Source organism: Lepidochelys olivacea (assembly GCF_965140295.1).
Source record: "Lepidochelys olivacea isolate rLepOli2 genome assembly, chromosome: 1".
NCBI classification, from domain to species: domain Eukaryota; kingdom Metazoa; phylum Chordata; order Testudines; family Cheloniidae; genus Lepidochelys; species Lepidochelys olivacea.
In genome coordinates, this window is record NC_140411.1 from 223,921,385 (window position 1) to 223,936,920 (window position 15,536).

Sequence of the window (15,536 nt, forward strand, 5' to 3'; positions counted from 1 at the left end):
TGTTTCCTATCGTTTATCCAGTTACCAATCCATGAGAGAACCTTCCCTCTCATCCTGTGGCAGCTTACTTTGCGTAAGAGCCTTTGGTGAGGGACCTTGTCAAAGGCTTTCTGAAAATTTAATATCCACTGGATTCCCCCTTGTCCACATGCTTGTTGACCCCCTGAAAGAATTCTAGTAGATTGGTGAGGCATGATTTTCCTTTACTAAAACCATGTTGACTCTTCCTCAACAAACCATGTTCATCTATATGTCTTGACAATATTGTTCTTTATTATAGTTTCAACCAGTTTGCCCAGTATTGGAATCAGGCTTAGAGGCCTGTAATTGCTGGGATCACCTCTGGAGCCTTTTTTTTTTAAAATTAGCATCACATTAGCTATCCTCCAGTCATCTGGTACAGAAGCTGCTACAGTTAATAGTTTTGCAGTTTTACATTTGAGTTCCTTCAGAACTCTTGGGTGAATACCATCTGGTCCTGGTGATTTATTTGCTGTTTAATTTATCAATTTGTTCCAAAACCTCCTCTAATGATTCCTCAGATTTATCACCTAAAAAGAATGGCTCAGGTTTGGGAATCTCCCTCACAATCTCAGCCATGAAGACCGATGCAAAGAATTCATTTAGTTTCTCCGCAATTACCTTATCATCCTTGAGTGCTCCTTTAGCACCTTGATTGTCCAGTGACCCCACTGCTTGTTTAGCAGGCTTTCTGCTTCTGATGTACTTAAAAAAAATGTTGCTATTACTTTTTGAGTCTTTGGCTAACTGTTCCTCAAATTCCTTTTTGGCCTTCCTAATTGTATTTTTACACTTCATTTGCCAGTGTTTATGCTCCTTTCTATTTTCCTCACTAGGATTTAACTTCCATTTTTTAAAGGATACCTTTTTGCCTCACACTGCTTCTTTTACTTTGTTGTTTAGCCACGGTGGCTCTTTTTTGGTTCTCTTACTATATTTTTAAATTCGGGGTATACATTTAAGTTGAGCCTCTATTATGGCGTCTTTAAAAAGTTTCCATGCAGCTTGAAGACATTTCACTTTTGGCACTGCACCCTTTAATTTCTGTTTAACTAACCTTTCTGAAATTAAATGCTACAATGTTGGGTCGCTGTGGTGTTTTTCCTGCTACCAGGATATTAAATTTAATTATATTATGGTCACTATTGCCAAGTGGTCCAGCTATATTCACCTCCTGGACAAGATGCTGTGCTCCATTTAGGACTAAATCAAGAATTGCCTCTCCTCTGGTAGGTTCCAGGACCAGCTGCTCCAAGAAGCAGACATTTAAGGTGTCCAGAAACCTTATCTCTCATCCCGTCCTGAGGTGACATTTACCCAGTCAATATGGGGATAATTGAAATCCCCCATTATTATTATTATTATTATTATTGAGTTTTTTATTTTTATAGCCTCTCATCTCCCTGAGCATTTCACAGTCACTATCATCATCCTGGTCAGGTGGTGGGTAATATATCCCTACTGTTATATTCTGATCATTAGAGCATGGAATTTCTACCATAGAGATTCTATGGTACAGTTTGATTAGTTTTACTTCATTTGCTTCTATGCTTTCTTTCACATAGAATGCCACTTCCCCCACCAGCATGACCTGTTCTGTCCTTCCAATGTATTTTATACCCTGATATTACTGTATCCCATTGATTATCCTCATTCCACCCAGTTTCTGTGATGTCTATTATATCAATTTCCTCACTTAATACGAGGCACTCTAGTTCACCCATTTTATTATTTAGACTTCTAGCACTGGTATGTAAGCGCTTTAAAAATTTGTCTCCTTTTAGCTGTCTGCCATTCTACAATGTAATTGAATGGGACTCGTTTTTATATGACTGTTTCTGATCAGACCCTGCCTGTATTTTACCATTTTCCATCCTCTCATCCTCACTAGGACATAGAGATTCTCTATATATAGATCCTCCCCTAAGGGATGTCCGAACCATGTTCTCCTCCGCACCTGTCGGCTTTCCCCCAGCCCTTAGTTTGAAAACTACTCTACAACCTTTTTAATGTTAAGTGCCAGAAATCTGATTCCATTTTGGTTTAGGTGGAGCCCATCCTTCCTGTATAGGCTCCCACTTTCCCAAAAGTTTCCCCAATTCCTAATAAATCTAACCCCCTCCTCCCTACACCATTGTTTCATCCATGCATTGAGACTCTGCAGTTCTGCTTAACTGGCCCTGTGCATGGAACTGGGAGCATCTCAGAAAATGCTACCATGGAGGTCCTGGACATCAATCTCTTACCTAGCAGCCTAAATTTGGCCTCCAGAACCTCTCTCCTATCCTTCCCTATCTCATAGGTACCTACATGTACCATGATCACCGGCTCCTCCCCAGCACTACACATAAGTGTATCTAGATGTCTCAAGAGATCCGCAATCTTTGCACCAGGCAGGCAAGTCACCATGCGGTTCTCCCAGTCATGGCAAACCCAGCTATCTGTGTTTCTAATGATCAAATCACCCATTACTAATACCCGTCTCTTTCTAATAGCTGGAGTTACCTCCCCTGGAGAGGTATCCTCAGTGCGAGAGGATACCACATCATCATCTGGAAGGAGGGTCCCAACTATGGGATTGTTTCCCTGTGCTCCAGTTAGAAGCTCTCCTTCCCCAGGACTTTCCTCCTCCTCAACAGCACAGAGGCTGTCAGACCCGGGGTGGGACCATTCTACTGTGTCCCGGAAACTCTCATCTATGTACTTCTCTGTCTCCCTCAGCTCCTCCAGTTCAGCCTCTCTGGTCTTCAAAGCCCATACATGGTCTCTGTGGGCCAGGAGCTCCTTGCACCGAATGCACACATATGCCACCTGCCATACGGCAGGTAATCATACATGCTGCATTGGGTGCAATAAACTGGGTAGCCCCCATTCTGTTGCTTGACTTCTGCCTGCATTCTCTTTTTACTCCTGCAGCTGGTTCCTTTGTTGTTGTTGTGTTTGTATCAAGGGGGTGGTTTGGGCTTTTAAGTTTAAAGAATGTTGAGTTCTAGCCCCCGTTCACACTCCCCCTGGAGAGCTCCCTCACAAAACTCCCCTGTTAGCCGCTCCTGTTCACTAATTCCTCTGGTTGCTTAGAAGCGGGAATTTTAAAGCCCTGGTCTCTCTGAGTAGCCCTGAATAGCCCTGCCCCCTGCTTAAGGGTTGATGGGTGCTAAAAGGCTTAGGGATCTCAATTAGTTCTTCATTACTGTAATTTAGTTCCTTGAAAGTTTTTATTTCCTCCCTAAACAAAGCAAAATATCCAAATGGAAAAAGCTAAGGACCATAATCATAATAGGGTCCCCCTCACCAACATCCAAGCAGAAGAACATCTATCAAACTGTTTAGATGCACCCCTTTTATTTACTGTTGCTCCCTCAGCAGAATAGGGAAACAGGAGTAATATTAAGTCAAGTCAAAGTTTTAAAATAAAAATTAGGGTTGTACGGGATACTGGCCTGACGCTCTTTCTTTCATCCTCACCACTGCAGCAACCAGGCTAAGTTTCTGCTCCAGGGATTCTTATCTTGCCCCGGGAGATGGGAGAGTTCCCTTTTGGGAGGAAAAGAGTGAGATGCAAACAGAGGGACAAAAAGTAGAAAATGTTTTGTTGAAGGAAGAAGATTCTTTTCCATTTTGATGGACAGTCCATTTTCTTTTTCTTTTCAAAAAGGTGATGTGAACCAATCAGGTTATAATCCATTTTTTGGAGCTGTTCTTCATGGATCATCACAACTTCCATGGTGTAAAGAGAAAACAGGGTCTCTCTTCTATGGTTTCCTATTTATAAAATGCACATCATTATTGGAGGTTTGTTTCCAGAAGCCAAAGCCTGTAAAACTGTGTGAAATGTCTTGGAACATCCCAATTCCACTTGCAAAATATCAGAGTAAAGCAACAAATGTATACCTGCTTAGAACATCTTTCTAGGGTCTCTGGTGTTGACATCCATAGTTTGATAGGATTTTGTTTTTGTTTTGTTTCTTTTTAAAGGTTCTGTATATACCCTTCTGTTTGCTGAAGGTTAACTTTGGTTAATCTCATTGGTTAGCTTTACAGAGATCCTTCTCAAGTTGAAATTTCTGTGTCAGCCACTTATTTTTTTCCCCACCCAAATGTCTATTTTGTAATTTGCTTTGCAACATGCAAAAATCTCTCCACATTATCTGATATACTTTAAAACATATTTTATCATCCAACCCATCACACCGCTATATAAATGTTACTTGAGTTATCCGTTCCCCAACCGTCTTAGTGTGGCTCAACACCAGAAGGATGAAACAGCTGTATAAATCTTTAACCTCGACATTAGCACCTGTTTATTCTCTCTTCAATTACAAGGTTGGAATTGCTTGTGCTTATTTTTGTTGTGCGCCTTGATGCACTTTTAAACAAGCACTTAAGTTTTCGGCTATTCAGGTTTATATTTTAGTTAGGTTTGCCTTCAAGATATCACTTCACTTTAGCTTCTCAACACAACTTAAATGTTTTTGATACAACACAATACACAAACATCTTTGATAACTCTGATGTTTATATGTTAAGTATGTTAATTAAATTAACATTTATTTAAAATAAGAAAAGTATTTTGTGACTATGGACCCCTCACAAAGGATCGGTAATAAGGTAATTCAAGGTATGTGGGTGCCAACGTATTATCAATAATCTTTATATGCAGTACAGTTTTTCATATTAATCCTTCTCCTTATATAAATGGCAACTCCAATAAAAAAGGATTTTTATCTCTTAAGTCTTGATTAGTCTATCAAATGATAACTATCTTTACATATTATAAAGCCAAATCAAAAAGGAAAAAACCTTCATCCATTAATATAGATGTTTGTAGCAAAATGTTTGATTCTGTCTCAGTTTGAAAATCATCTACAAAGCACAGAAAACAACGTATGCATACTTTACCAGGTTTTCAGGCCTATAAGTCAAAGATATGAATAACTATCTACCATTAATAAAATTAATATTACATATTTTAACACCACAAAACAGTGTCAATTAGAGGACTGGGTTGTGTTGTGGAGACACAAACCAGGAGTTAGACTAACACAAATTCATTTCACATAATACACCAAACACCGAACAATAGGGCTCTTTTGCTCAAAGAAGTTTATCTGTTTCCAGTATTTCACTTTATTCAATTGCTTATTTCCTAACACTGCTTTCAGTTTTAAGCATTTTGAGTGAACTATATTTATACACTGATGTTTGGTAACATTAAACAGTAACCACTACTTAGCAGTAATGATGAGCAATTCTCACATTTTCTACAGCAGAGAATGAGAAACCTAATAACGTTAACACATTTGAGACTGTAAAATAAGATGAGCTAGCCAGCTTTAAATAGGAGCATATTATCAGATACCCTTCCCATTTTCCAGAAATTTCCAAACTCTAGCAAACTGATTTTCAACTCCACTCTCTCTTGTCTTTTCAACTCACAATGACAGTAGATTCTACTCACTAGCTATGCAACTTTCACCAGTCATTAGGGATTCCAGCCACTCCCCTTTCCTTCTAGGCTTCCAGACAATGTTTTATATTGGTTTCTTAACATGGATAAAAATCAGAATGATGTTCTATCACTTTCCTTCTCAACTTTATTAAATACTTAATATTTTCATTCACAGATTGAGAGTCTAATGGAACCAGTAAGCTCTTTAAAACCAGACTGAACTTTTAGTTTGCCCACCAGCATGCTGCAAAACACTTTTTTTTAATAATTCCATTCTTTCATCAAGATCAGAAACATGGACTGAGGTATTACATATCCTGTACCAGCAATAAAAATAAAAATGTAACAAACAATAAGGATATTTCTCATTTCTGGGTAATGATACGTTCCTCACCCCCTCATTTTTCTTTCCCTCACTCTTCTCCAAACAAGAACATAATACAAATTTGTTTTCTCATTTACAAATTCAGAAACATTCCAGCTAAACCTACGTTTTCCTCCCCAAAGTCCCCACAACGCTAACATCTTAAGTGATAGTGTAAAAGTATCAGCCTATAAAACTTTTTGTTACAACCATCTCACATTCAGTTCTCAATCTAGTTCCTTCAGTTTATCAGAGGCACTACCTTCCTACCACACTGTTGCTGCTATATACATAATAAAATAAATAAATAAATAATGATTAGATCTTACATAGCACTTTTGATCCGCAGATCACAAAGTGCTTTACAAAGGGGGTAAGCATTATTATTGCCATTATTATAGCCAGATGGAAAAACTGAAACACAGGGAGGTGAAGTCTCTTGCCCAAGGTCATAATACTTTATATCATATTTATATATATACATAGAACATCACTGAAAGAGTTAAGGATAAAAAAAGGGATGTGTTCTTTTTTTAGAGTCTAATCCTGCTCTTATTGAAGTCTATGTTAAAATTTCCAGTGACTTCAGTTGGAGCTCTTTCAAGCCTTTCTGTATCCATATGTAACTATCAGTATGTGGTGTGTTCTGGATGAAAGTTGGAGGCATGTAGGTAGGAATAGCGTTCAGTAGGTTTCCGGTATAGCGTGGTGTTTATGTGACCATAGCTTATTAGCACCGTAGTGTCCAGGAAGTGGATCTCTTGTGTAGACTGGCCCAGGCTGAGGTTGATGGTGGGATGGAAATTGTTGAAATCATGGTGGAATTCCTCAAGGCCTTCTTTTCCATGGGTCCAGATGATGAAGACGTCATCAGTGTAGCGCAAATAGAGTAGGGACATTGGGGACGAGAGCTGAGGAAGCGTTGTTCTAAGTCAGCCATAAAAATGTTGGCATACTGTGGGGCCATGCGGGTACCCATAGCAGTGCCGCTGATTTGAAGGTACACATTGTCCCCAAATTTGAAATAGTTATGGGTGAGGACAAAGTCACCAAATTCAGCCACCAGGTGTGCCGTGACATTATCGAGGATACTGTTCCTGACAGCTTGTAGTCCATCTTTGTGTGGACTGTTGGTGTAGAGGGCTTCTACATCCATAGTGGCTAGGATAGTATTTTCAGGAAGATCACCAATGGATTGTAGTTTCCTCAGGAAATCAGTGGTGTCTCAAAGATAGCTAGGAGTGCTGGTAGCGTAGGGCCTGAGGAGGGAGTCTACATAGCCAGACAATCCTGCTGTCAGGGTGCCTATGCCTGAGATGATGGGGCGCCCAGGATTTCCAGGTTTATGGATCTTGGGTAGCAGATAGAATACCCCTGCTCGGAGTTCAACAAAGCCCATTGCCAACTGTGTCCACATATCTATTCAGGGGACACCATCATAAGGCCTAAATCACATCAGCCACACTGTCAGAGGCTCGTTCACCTGCACATCTACCAATGTGACATATGCCATCATGTGCCAGCAATGCCCCTCTGCCATGTACATTGGCCAAACCGGACAGTCTCTACGTAACAATAAATGGACACAAATCAGACGTCAAGAATTATAACATTCAAAAACCAGTCGGAGAACACTTCAATCTCTCTGGTCACTCGATTACAGACCTAAAAGTTGTAATTCTTCAACAAAAAAACTTCAAACAACAAACTCCAGCGAGAGACTGCTGAATTGGAATTAATTTGCAAACCGGACACCCTTAAATTAGGCTTGAATAAAGACTGGGAGTGGATGTGTCATTACACAAAATAAAACTATTTCCCCATGTTTATTCCCCCTCCCCGCCTCCTCACACATTCAACTGCTGGAAATGGCCCACCTTGATGATCACTACAAAAAGTCAGTTCCCCCCCCCCCCCCGCTGGTAATAGCTCACCTTACCTGATCACTCTCGTTACAGTGTGTATGGTAACACCCATTGTTTCATGTTCTCTGTGTATATAAAATCTCCCCACTGTATTTTCCACTGCATGCATCCGATGAAGTGAGCTGTAGCTCTCAAAAGCTTATGCTCACATAAATTTGTTAGTCTCTAAGGTGCCACAAGTACTCCTTTTCTTTTTGCGGATACAGACTAACCAGCTGCTACTCTGAACAAGGCAGAAAAGACAACTATGATCCTCTAGTCTGTCCTCCTGCATAACACAGACCACAGAACTCCCCCAAAATAATTCCTAGAGCGTATCTTTTAGAAAAACATCCAATCTTGATTTAAAAATAGTCTGCGATGGAGAATCCATGATGACTCTTGTTAAGTCATCCCAATGGTTAATTACTCTCATCATTAAAAAATGTATACTTATTTTCAGTTTGAATTCTAGCTTCAACTTCCAGCCATTGGATTCTGTTGCATCTTTCTCTGCTAGATTGCAGAGTGCATTATTAAATATTTGTTCCCCATGTAGATACTTACAGACTCAAATCAAATAACCCATCTTTGTTAAGACAAATAGAGTGAGTTCTTTGAGACTATCATTCTCAGGCAAGGGTTCTTACAACAAATTTTTTGGTGGCCTCAGAGTGTGGCCACCAACACTTGCTGGTGGTCGCACTGACACTTTCTCCCCCAAAACACTTAATTAACTTTAGGAAAAACAAACAAATATGCATGTATACACTCCCAGATCATTGTAATTTATTTATGTAGGGCTTTTTCTGCAGACTCAATAAAAACAATGATGCGAAATATTTGTATGTTTGTTAATATCACTTTTCACAGCAAGTCCTGGCAAGTTAAGACCTGGATGGAGGGGTGGGAGATGAGGCAGCAGAGGCCAGGGGAAATGGATGGGAGGCCCCGCCACCGCATGATCAGAGGTGTGGGCTGGCGCTGGTGCCCTGGGCCAGCACCCACAAGAACTCAGGGTCGGCGCCTGAAGTTGCGTGGCCAGGGCCAGGGATCAGCACACACTGCCATGCAGCTGGGGATCAGCACCCAGAGCTGGCACCTGCTGCTATTCAACTGGGGCTGGGGGTCGACACCCAGAGTTGACGCTTGGGGTCTGCGCCCACTGCTGCACAGCCGGGGCTAAGAGTCAGTGTCCTGGGCCAGGACCTGCCGGAACCTGGGGGTGGTGCACGCTGCTGCATGACTGGGGGTGGGGATCTGCACCCAGGGCTCGTGCCTGGGGATCGGCACTAATGGCCAGCACCTTCCAGAACCCAGGGTCGACATCCAGGAGCAGTGTCCAGGGTGGGTCAGTGGCCATGGCTCATGGTCGTAGTGTAGAGAGAGGGGTTGGCTGCCGCCAGAGTTTGGGGCTGGCACCAGGGGGTCTGCGCCTGCTGCTGCACAGTCAGAGCTAAGGGTTGGCATCCAAAGCCAGCACCCGCCGGAGCCCAAGGCCAGTGCCGGGTATCTGCACCCAGAACCGGCAGCCACTGGAGCTCAGGGTCGGCGCTTGGGGTCGGAGTGCACAGACGAGGATCAGTGCTTGAAGCCACCGGCCTCTGGTGGGATTGGGGATTGGCACCACGCGGCCAAAGCCGGGAATTGGAGCCCACCGCTGTGTGGCCAAGGATTGGAGTCTGAAGCCGCATGACTGGAAACCTAGTCTGAAGCCAGACTCCCTAAGTTCCCTCTGCCCAACCACCCCAGGGCTGAAGTCCGGGCCCCACTGAGCCCCCTCGTCCCCTAGTAGAGAACTCACCTTGCTCCTTCAGCATTGTGCTCCCCCTGTCTCTGGAGACGGGCAGAGTGGTGCATCCAGGAGCAAGGGGGAGGAGAGGCTGATGCTTCGCCTCCCCATCACTGCACAGGAAGCTGTCATGGCTGCAGGGGAACCCCCTGGTGACCACATTTGAGAAATGGTGCTCTAAGGCAAGTTTTCTAATTTCCATCACAGAATGTCAGTGTTTGTTTGCTTTCATCCCCTCGCTTTAGTACTTATTCTGCACGCTGTGGTAAAAACATGCTTGAATTAAATAAGAACTGATGCAGACTGTCACAACAAACTAGAGGTGATCCTTTTCTAAGTTTCAAAACACACACACACAAATACTTCGGTACTCCAAGGTTTGATGCTTCTTTCCACTTCCTGGTTTGAGATGGAAACATCAGATATGATAGCAATATTTCTGACCCAACTAGAATCAAGAAGTGTCAACAATGTTACAAAAAAGCCTATTCTCACAGAATTTCCAGCATTTCTGAGGTTCATCTAGCCCTAATACTCAACAATAATATATTAAATTAGCAGTGCAACTATTGTGGATACTGTGACAGAAAAAGGCAAAACATTTCATAAAAAGTTTGAATTCATTTTAGTATATTTTTAGGCGTAGCTGTAGGGTATGCATTAAATAGCGCTGTGTTCTGTGCAATGTGCCCCTTGTCCAAGGATGAATTACTTTTTCCAAAGTGCTGTGTACCTTTTCATTATACTAGTTACATAGATGACTACATGCTTGTAGCAAACTCTTCAGCTGATAAGGTCATAACAGGGAGACGATTGTAACATACGTCAGAGAATGCTGAAATTAATCAACTAAATATGCAATTACCTTTACCTTTCTGTATTATACTGTGAAATGATATTTTAAGTGTACATTAGCTGTATTTAGGTCTTTAATTTACCATCACACAAAAATGAAAAACAAAAACCAAAAAACTTCTACTAGTCATTTTAGAAGAATTGTTCCTAGCAGTACTTAAAAGTAACTGCAATACAAACAACCTTAGAAACCCTTTTCAAGATTAGCCAACAGAAAATTTTATAGCTTATGTATGGAGCTTATTTCAATTAAATACAATTTAAATTGTATTTAAATAAACTCAGGTGAGACTTTGCCAATAATAAAACAAGTTCCAAAAGTTTAAACAGTCATGAGACCATTAACATGGACCAGCAGCTTTAAATACTTGTTGTATAACCTACTTTTTATCATCGATATCATATTAATTGCAGTGGTTTCACTGAAATAAAAATAGATTTGGACAGTAGCTGTTAGAATGACCATTTTATAAGTTGCATCACACATTTAATTGTGTCTGTTCCATAGAAATCTGATCTTTGCTTGCAGTCCATTACAGTAAATAAAATTCAGGCTTAAGAAATAGTGAATCTTTTCTCTGCAGCTATGTAAAATTATACAGTTAATAAAGTAATAAATCTTACACTCCAAGCCTCCTTCTCTTTGGTACCATGTCCCTCTGGGATCTTGGTTAGACCGTTTAGAAAGCCATAATGCACATTTGGGCCCAAATGAATTAGGAGGTATGGTTAGGTTCCCATCTCTTTTTTAATGTAATTATTGTTATCCCAAGGATATTATAGTGAAGACTGGTGTTTTGTGATTTTTTTTTCAAAACAAACAAAACAGAAAAATATATGCTCTGAAACCGAAAGAAAATCATAATCCTTTTTGTAGAAAACCCATTCATACAGTCTAGAACACGTGTATCTGTGTGGACAAGTGCTTGCATTACCTGAGCATTCAGCAGTTCCTCACACTTGTATGAGTGTTTTTCAATTGCAGCTACGTACTGTTTTTCAATGGCTTCTTCTTGCTTCTGAACTGTAGACTGCAGTAGTGCCTGGAAACAAATACAGCAGACCAGTTTCAAAACAGAAGACACGTTTGAGTGTTTTTGACACACTGCAAATTAATTAACTTTTGTATACAACTGAAATCTGATATTCAGCTGCACCCACAGAACAAAAATGTGCAATTACTGAAGTGCTTTTCTATATAACACTATCACTTGCCCCATAACCTCAGCCATGCGGAACGCAATGCCATCCACAGCCTCAGAAACAACTCTGACATCATAATCAAAAAGGCTGACAAAGGAGGTGCTGTTGTCGTCATGAATAGGTCGGAATATGAACAAGAGGCTGCTCGGCAGCTCTCCAACACGAGTTTCTACAAGCCATTACCCTCTGATCCCACTGAGAGTTACCAAAAGCAACTACAGCATTTGCTCAAGAAACTTCCTGAAAAAGCACAAGATCAAATCCGCACAGACACACCCCTGGAACCCCGACCTGGGATATTCTATCTACTACCCAAGATCCATAAACCTGGAAATCCTGGGCGCCCCATCATCTCAGGCATTGGCACCCTGACAGCAGGATTGTCTGGCTATGTAGACTCCCTCCTCAGGCCCTACGCTACCAGCACTCCCAGCTACCTTCGAGACACCACTGACTTCCTGAGGAAACTACAATCCATCGGTGATCTTCCTGATAACACCATCCTGGCCACTATGGATGTAGAAGCCCTCTACACCAACATTCCACACAAAGATGGACTACAAGCCGTCAAGAACACTATCCCCGATAATGTCACGGCTAACCTGGTGGCTGAACTTTGTGACTTTGTCCTTACCCATAACTACTTCACATTTGGGGACAATGTATACCTTCAGATCAGCGGCACTGCTATGGGTACCCGCATGGCCCCACAGTATGCCAACATTTTTATGGCTGATTTAGAACAACGCTTCCTCAGCTCTCGTCCCCTAAAGCCCCTACTCTACTTGCGCTATATTGATGACATCTTCATCATCTGGACCCATGGAAAAGAAGCCCTTGAGGAATTCCACCATGATTTCAACAATTTCCATCCCACCACCAACCTCAGCCTGGTCCAGTCCACACAAGAGATCCACTTCCTGGACACTACAGTGCTAATAAACAATGGTCACATAAACACCACCCTATACCGGAAACCTACTGACCGCTATTCCTACCTGCATGCCTCCAGCTTTCACCCTGACCACACCACACGATCCATCGTCTACAGCCAAGCTCTGCGATACAACCGCATTTGCTCCAACCCCTCAGACAGAGACAAACACCTACAAGATCTCTGTCAAGCTTTCTTACAACTACAATACCCACCTGCAGAAGTAAAGAAACAGATTGATAGAGCCAGAAGAGTTCCCAGAAGTTACCTACTACAGGACAGGCCTAACAAAGAAAATAACAGAACGCCACTAGCCGTCACCTTCAGCCCCCAACTAAAACCCCTCCAACGCATTATTAAGGATCTACAACCTATCCTAAAGGATGACCCAACACTCTCACAAATCTTGGGAGACAGGCCAGTCCTTGCCTACAGACAGCCCCGCAACCTGAAGCAAATACTCACCAACAACCACATACCACACAACAGAACCACTAACCCAGGAACTTATCCTTGCAACAAAGCCCGTTGCCAACTGTGCCCACATATCTATTCAGGGGACACCATCACAGGGCCTAATAACATCAGCCACACTATCAGAGGCTCGTTCACCTGCACATCCACCAATGTGATATATGCCATCATGTGCCAGCAATGCCCCTCTGCCATGTACATTGGTCAAACTGGACAGTCTCTACGTAAAAGAATAAATGGACACAAATCAGATGTCAAGAATTGTAACATTCATAAACCAGTCGGAGAACACTTCAATCTCTCTGGTCACGCGATCACAGACATGAAGGTCGCTATCTTAAAACAAAAAAACTTCAAATCCAGACTCCAGCGAGAAACTGCTGAATTGGAATTCATTTGCAAATTGGATACTATTAATTTAGGCTTAAATAGAGACTTGGAGTGGCTAAGTCATTATGCAAGGTAGCCTGTTTCCTCTTGTTTTTTCCTACCCCCCCCCCCCCAGATGTTCTGGTTTAACTTGGATTTTAACTTGAAGAGTGGTCAGTTTGGATGAGCTATTACCAGCAGGAGAGTGAGTTTGTGTGTGTATGGGGGTGGGGGGGATGTGAGAACCTGGATTTATGCAGGAAATAGCCCAGCTTGATTGTCATGCACATTGTGTAAAGAGTTGTCACTTTGGACGGGCTATCACCAGCAGGAGAGTGAATTTGTGTGGGGGGGTGGAGGGTGAGAAAACCTGGATTTGTGCTGGAAATCACTTTAGATAAGCTATTACCAGCAGGACAGTGGGGTGGGAATAGGTATTGTTTCATATTCTCTGTGTATATATAAAGCCTGCTGCAGTTTCCACGATATGCATCTGAGGAAGTGAGCTGTAGCTCACGAAAGCTTATGCTCTAATAAATTGGTTAGTCTCTAAGGTGCCACAAGTCCTCCTTTTCTTTTTACTATTTTCATGTGTATATCTATCTATCTTTCTTTCTTTAGCCAAGATGATATTTTTTGGTTCTCATGTTTCCTACACACATAAGCTGCATAAAAGAAGGCAACTCACAGAAGAAGATAGAGAGGGTGAGCAGTCCTGTTAAACATACTCAGTTTAGTGGGACCACACAAGATGAGAAGCATATGAAAACTGCTGAGAAAAAAAAAAAGCCAGACATATTTCACTGGCTGACAAAACTCCACATCCTCTCGGCACACTGTAAGATCCCATGGGCCAAGCATGATCTTCATAACCACAAGTCAACTAAAAGCAGATGGAAATTCTGAGTAGTTTAAAACATAAAAGCAATACCCCCCCAGGAAGTTCACACTCTGATGTGAAGAGGTGGAAGTCAAAGTGTGGAAAAGTCAAAGTACTAGGACAATATGAAAAAGATAATAAAATTAGGGACATTATACAGATATTTGATCTTAGCTGTGCAAAGGTTAAAGAATCTGTACGCAAAGGGAAAAAAACTAAAACAGATCACGAGAAAAGCCAAATCACCATTTGTAGGCATTATATCCACCTACTTCCTTGAAGATGATGCTGGTATTTTTACCTTCACTTCACATACTCCTGTGCAATACATGTTTTCAATAGTATATGCTATTTATATGTTCCTTCTCTCTAGAATATATACTGTAGAATTTGTAGTCATAACAGCAAATTCTATTTTTAAATAGTAATCTGTGTATTAAACTACTTGCAATTACAATGTAAGTTAAAACAGACTTAAGATTTACAGAAAACAGATTTTTGGCACACATATGCAGAGAAGCAAAAAAATTTTGTTTTGAAAATAAGTTTGCTTGGTGAGAAACAATACACATTAAATAAGATGTTGAATAAATGCAAAAAAACATGGGACAAAAATATTTGTATAGCTTTTGGTCTATCTTCCGACATTTTCCAATAATTACTTTTCTTTTGCAAACATTACTGTTCTTCAGGATGTCTACTGCTATAACTCAGTAGCAGTTTTACTGAAGCAAAAGAAAAAAAAATACTAGTAAATTAGAAAAATGACAGATGGTGCTCGACATGAGGTTTAATCAAAATGCAAGAATAAGTTCAGTGGCTTTTCCACTGGCTTACGCCTGTCTTTAAATATAAAGCTTGTTTTGTAGATTGTTCATCTTCTGCACTGATACAAATTCAGACAATCACAAAAACTTAATTCTCAAAAGACTCCAATTTTTGCCTGAAAAACTCACAGAAGTCTACTTTATTTGGGGTCAAATCCCATAATGAATATATTGAAATGGATATAAATCAATGAGAAACCTTATTCAAGGGCTTACTACAGGAACAGAATGTCAGTTTGAACATTCTGCTTTTTATCCTCTGGACTAATGCTATAAATAATTATTATAATTAATTTAAGAAGTAAATTAAAACATAAAAGGCATAAAAGCAAAGATAAATATAAGAAGTCACATTTTTCTCTGACTGAAGTCAACAGGAAAGACCCAGCTGACCTCAACAAGTGCAGGATGTGGTCCTAAATAAGGTTCCTCCCTTACCCCCAAACCATGCCTTCTACTACAGG

At 41.1% G+C, this 15,536-nt stretch overlaps 1 protein-coding gene across 8 annotated transcripts in view; it reads right to left on the reverse strand.

The window, feature by feature from the left end:
• Positions 1–15,536, reverse strand: part of CCDC91 (coiled-coil domain containing 91) — a 330,423-nt gene that overhangs the window by 124,884 nt on the left and 190,003 nt on the right. For all 8 annotated transcript variants that reach the window (XM_084622318.1, XM_084622313.1, XM_084622311.1 and 5 more), the window contains exon 8: positions 11,321–11,428. In XM_084622318.1, coding sequence (XP_084478444.1) covers positions 11,321–11,428 — 108 coding nt within the window. The remainder of the gene's footprint in view (positions 1–11,320; positions 11,429–15,536) is intronic.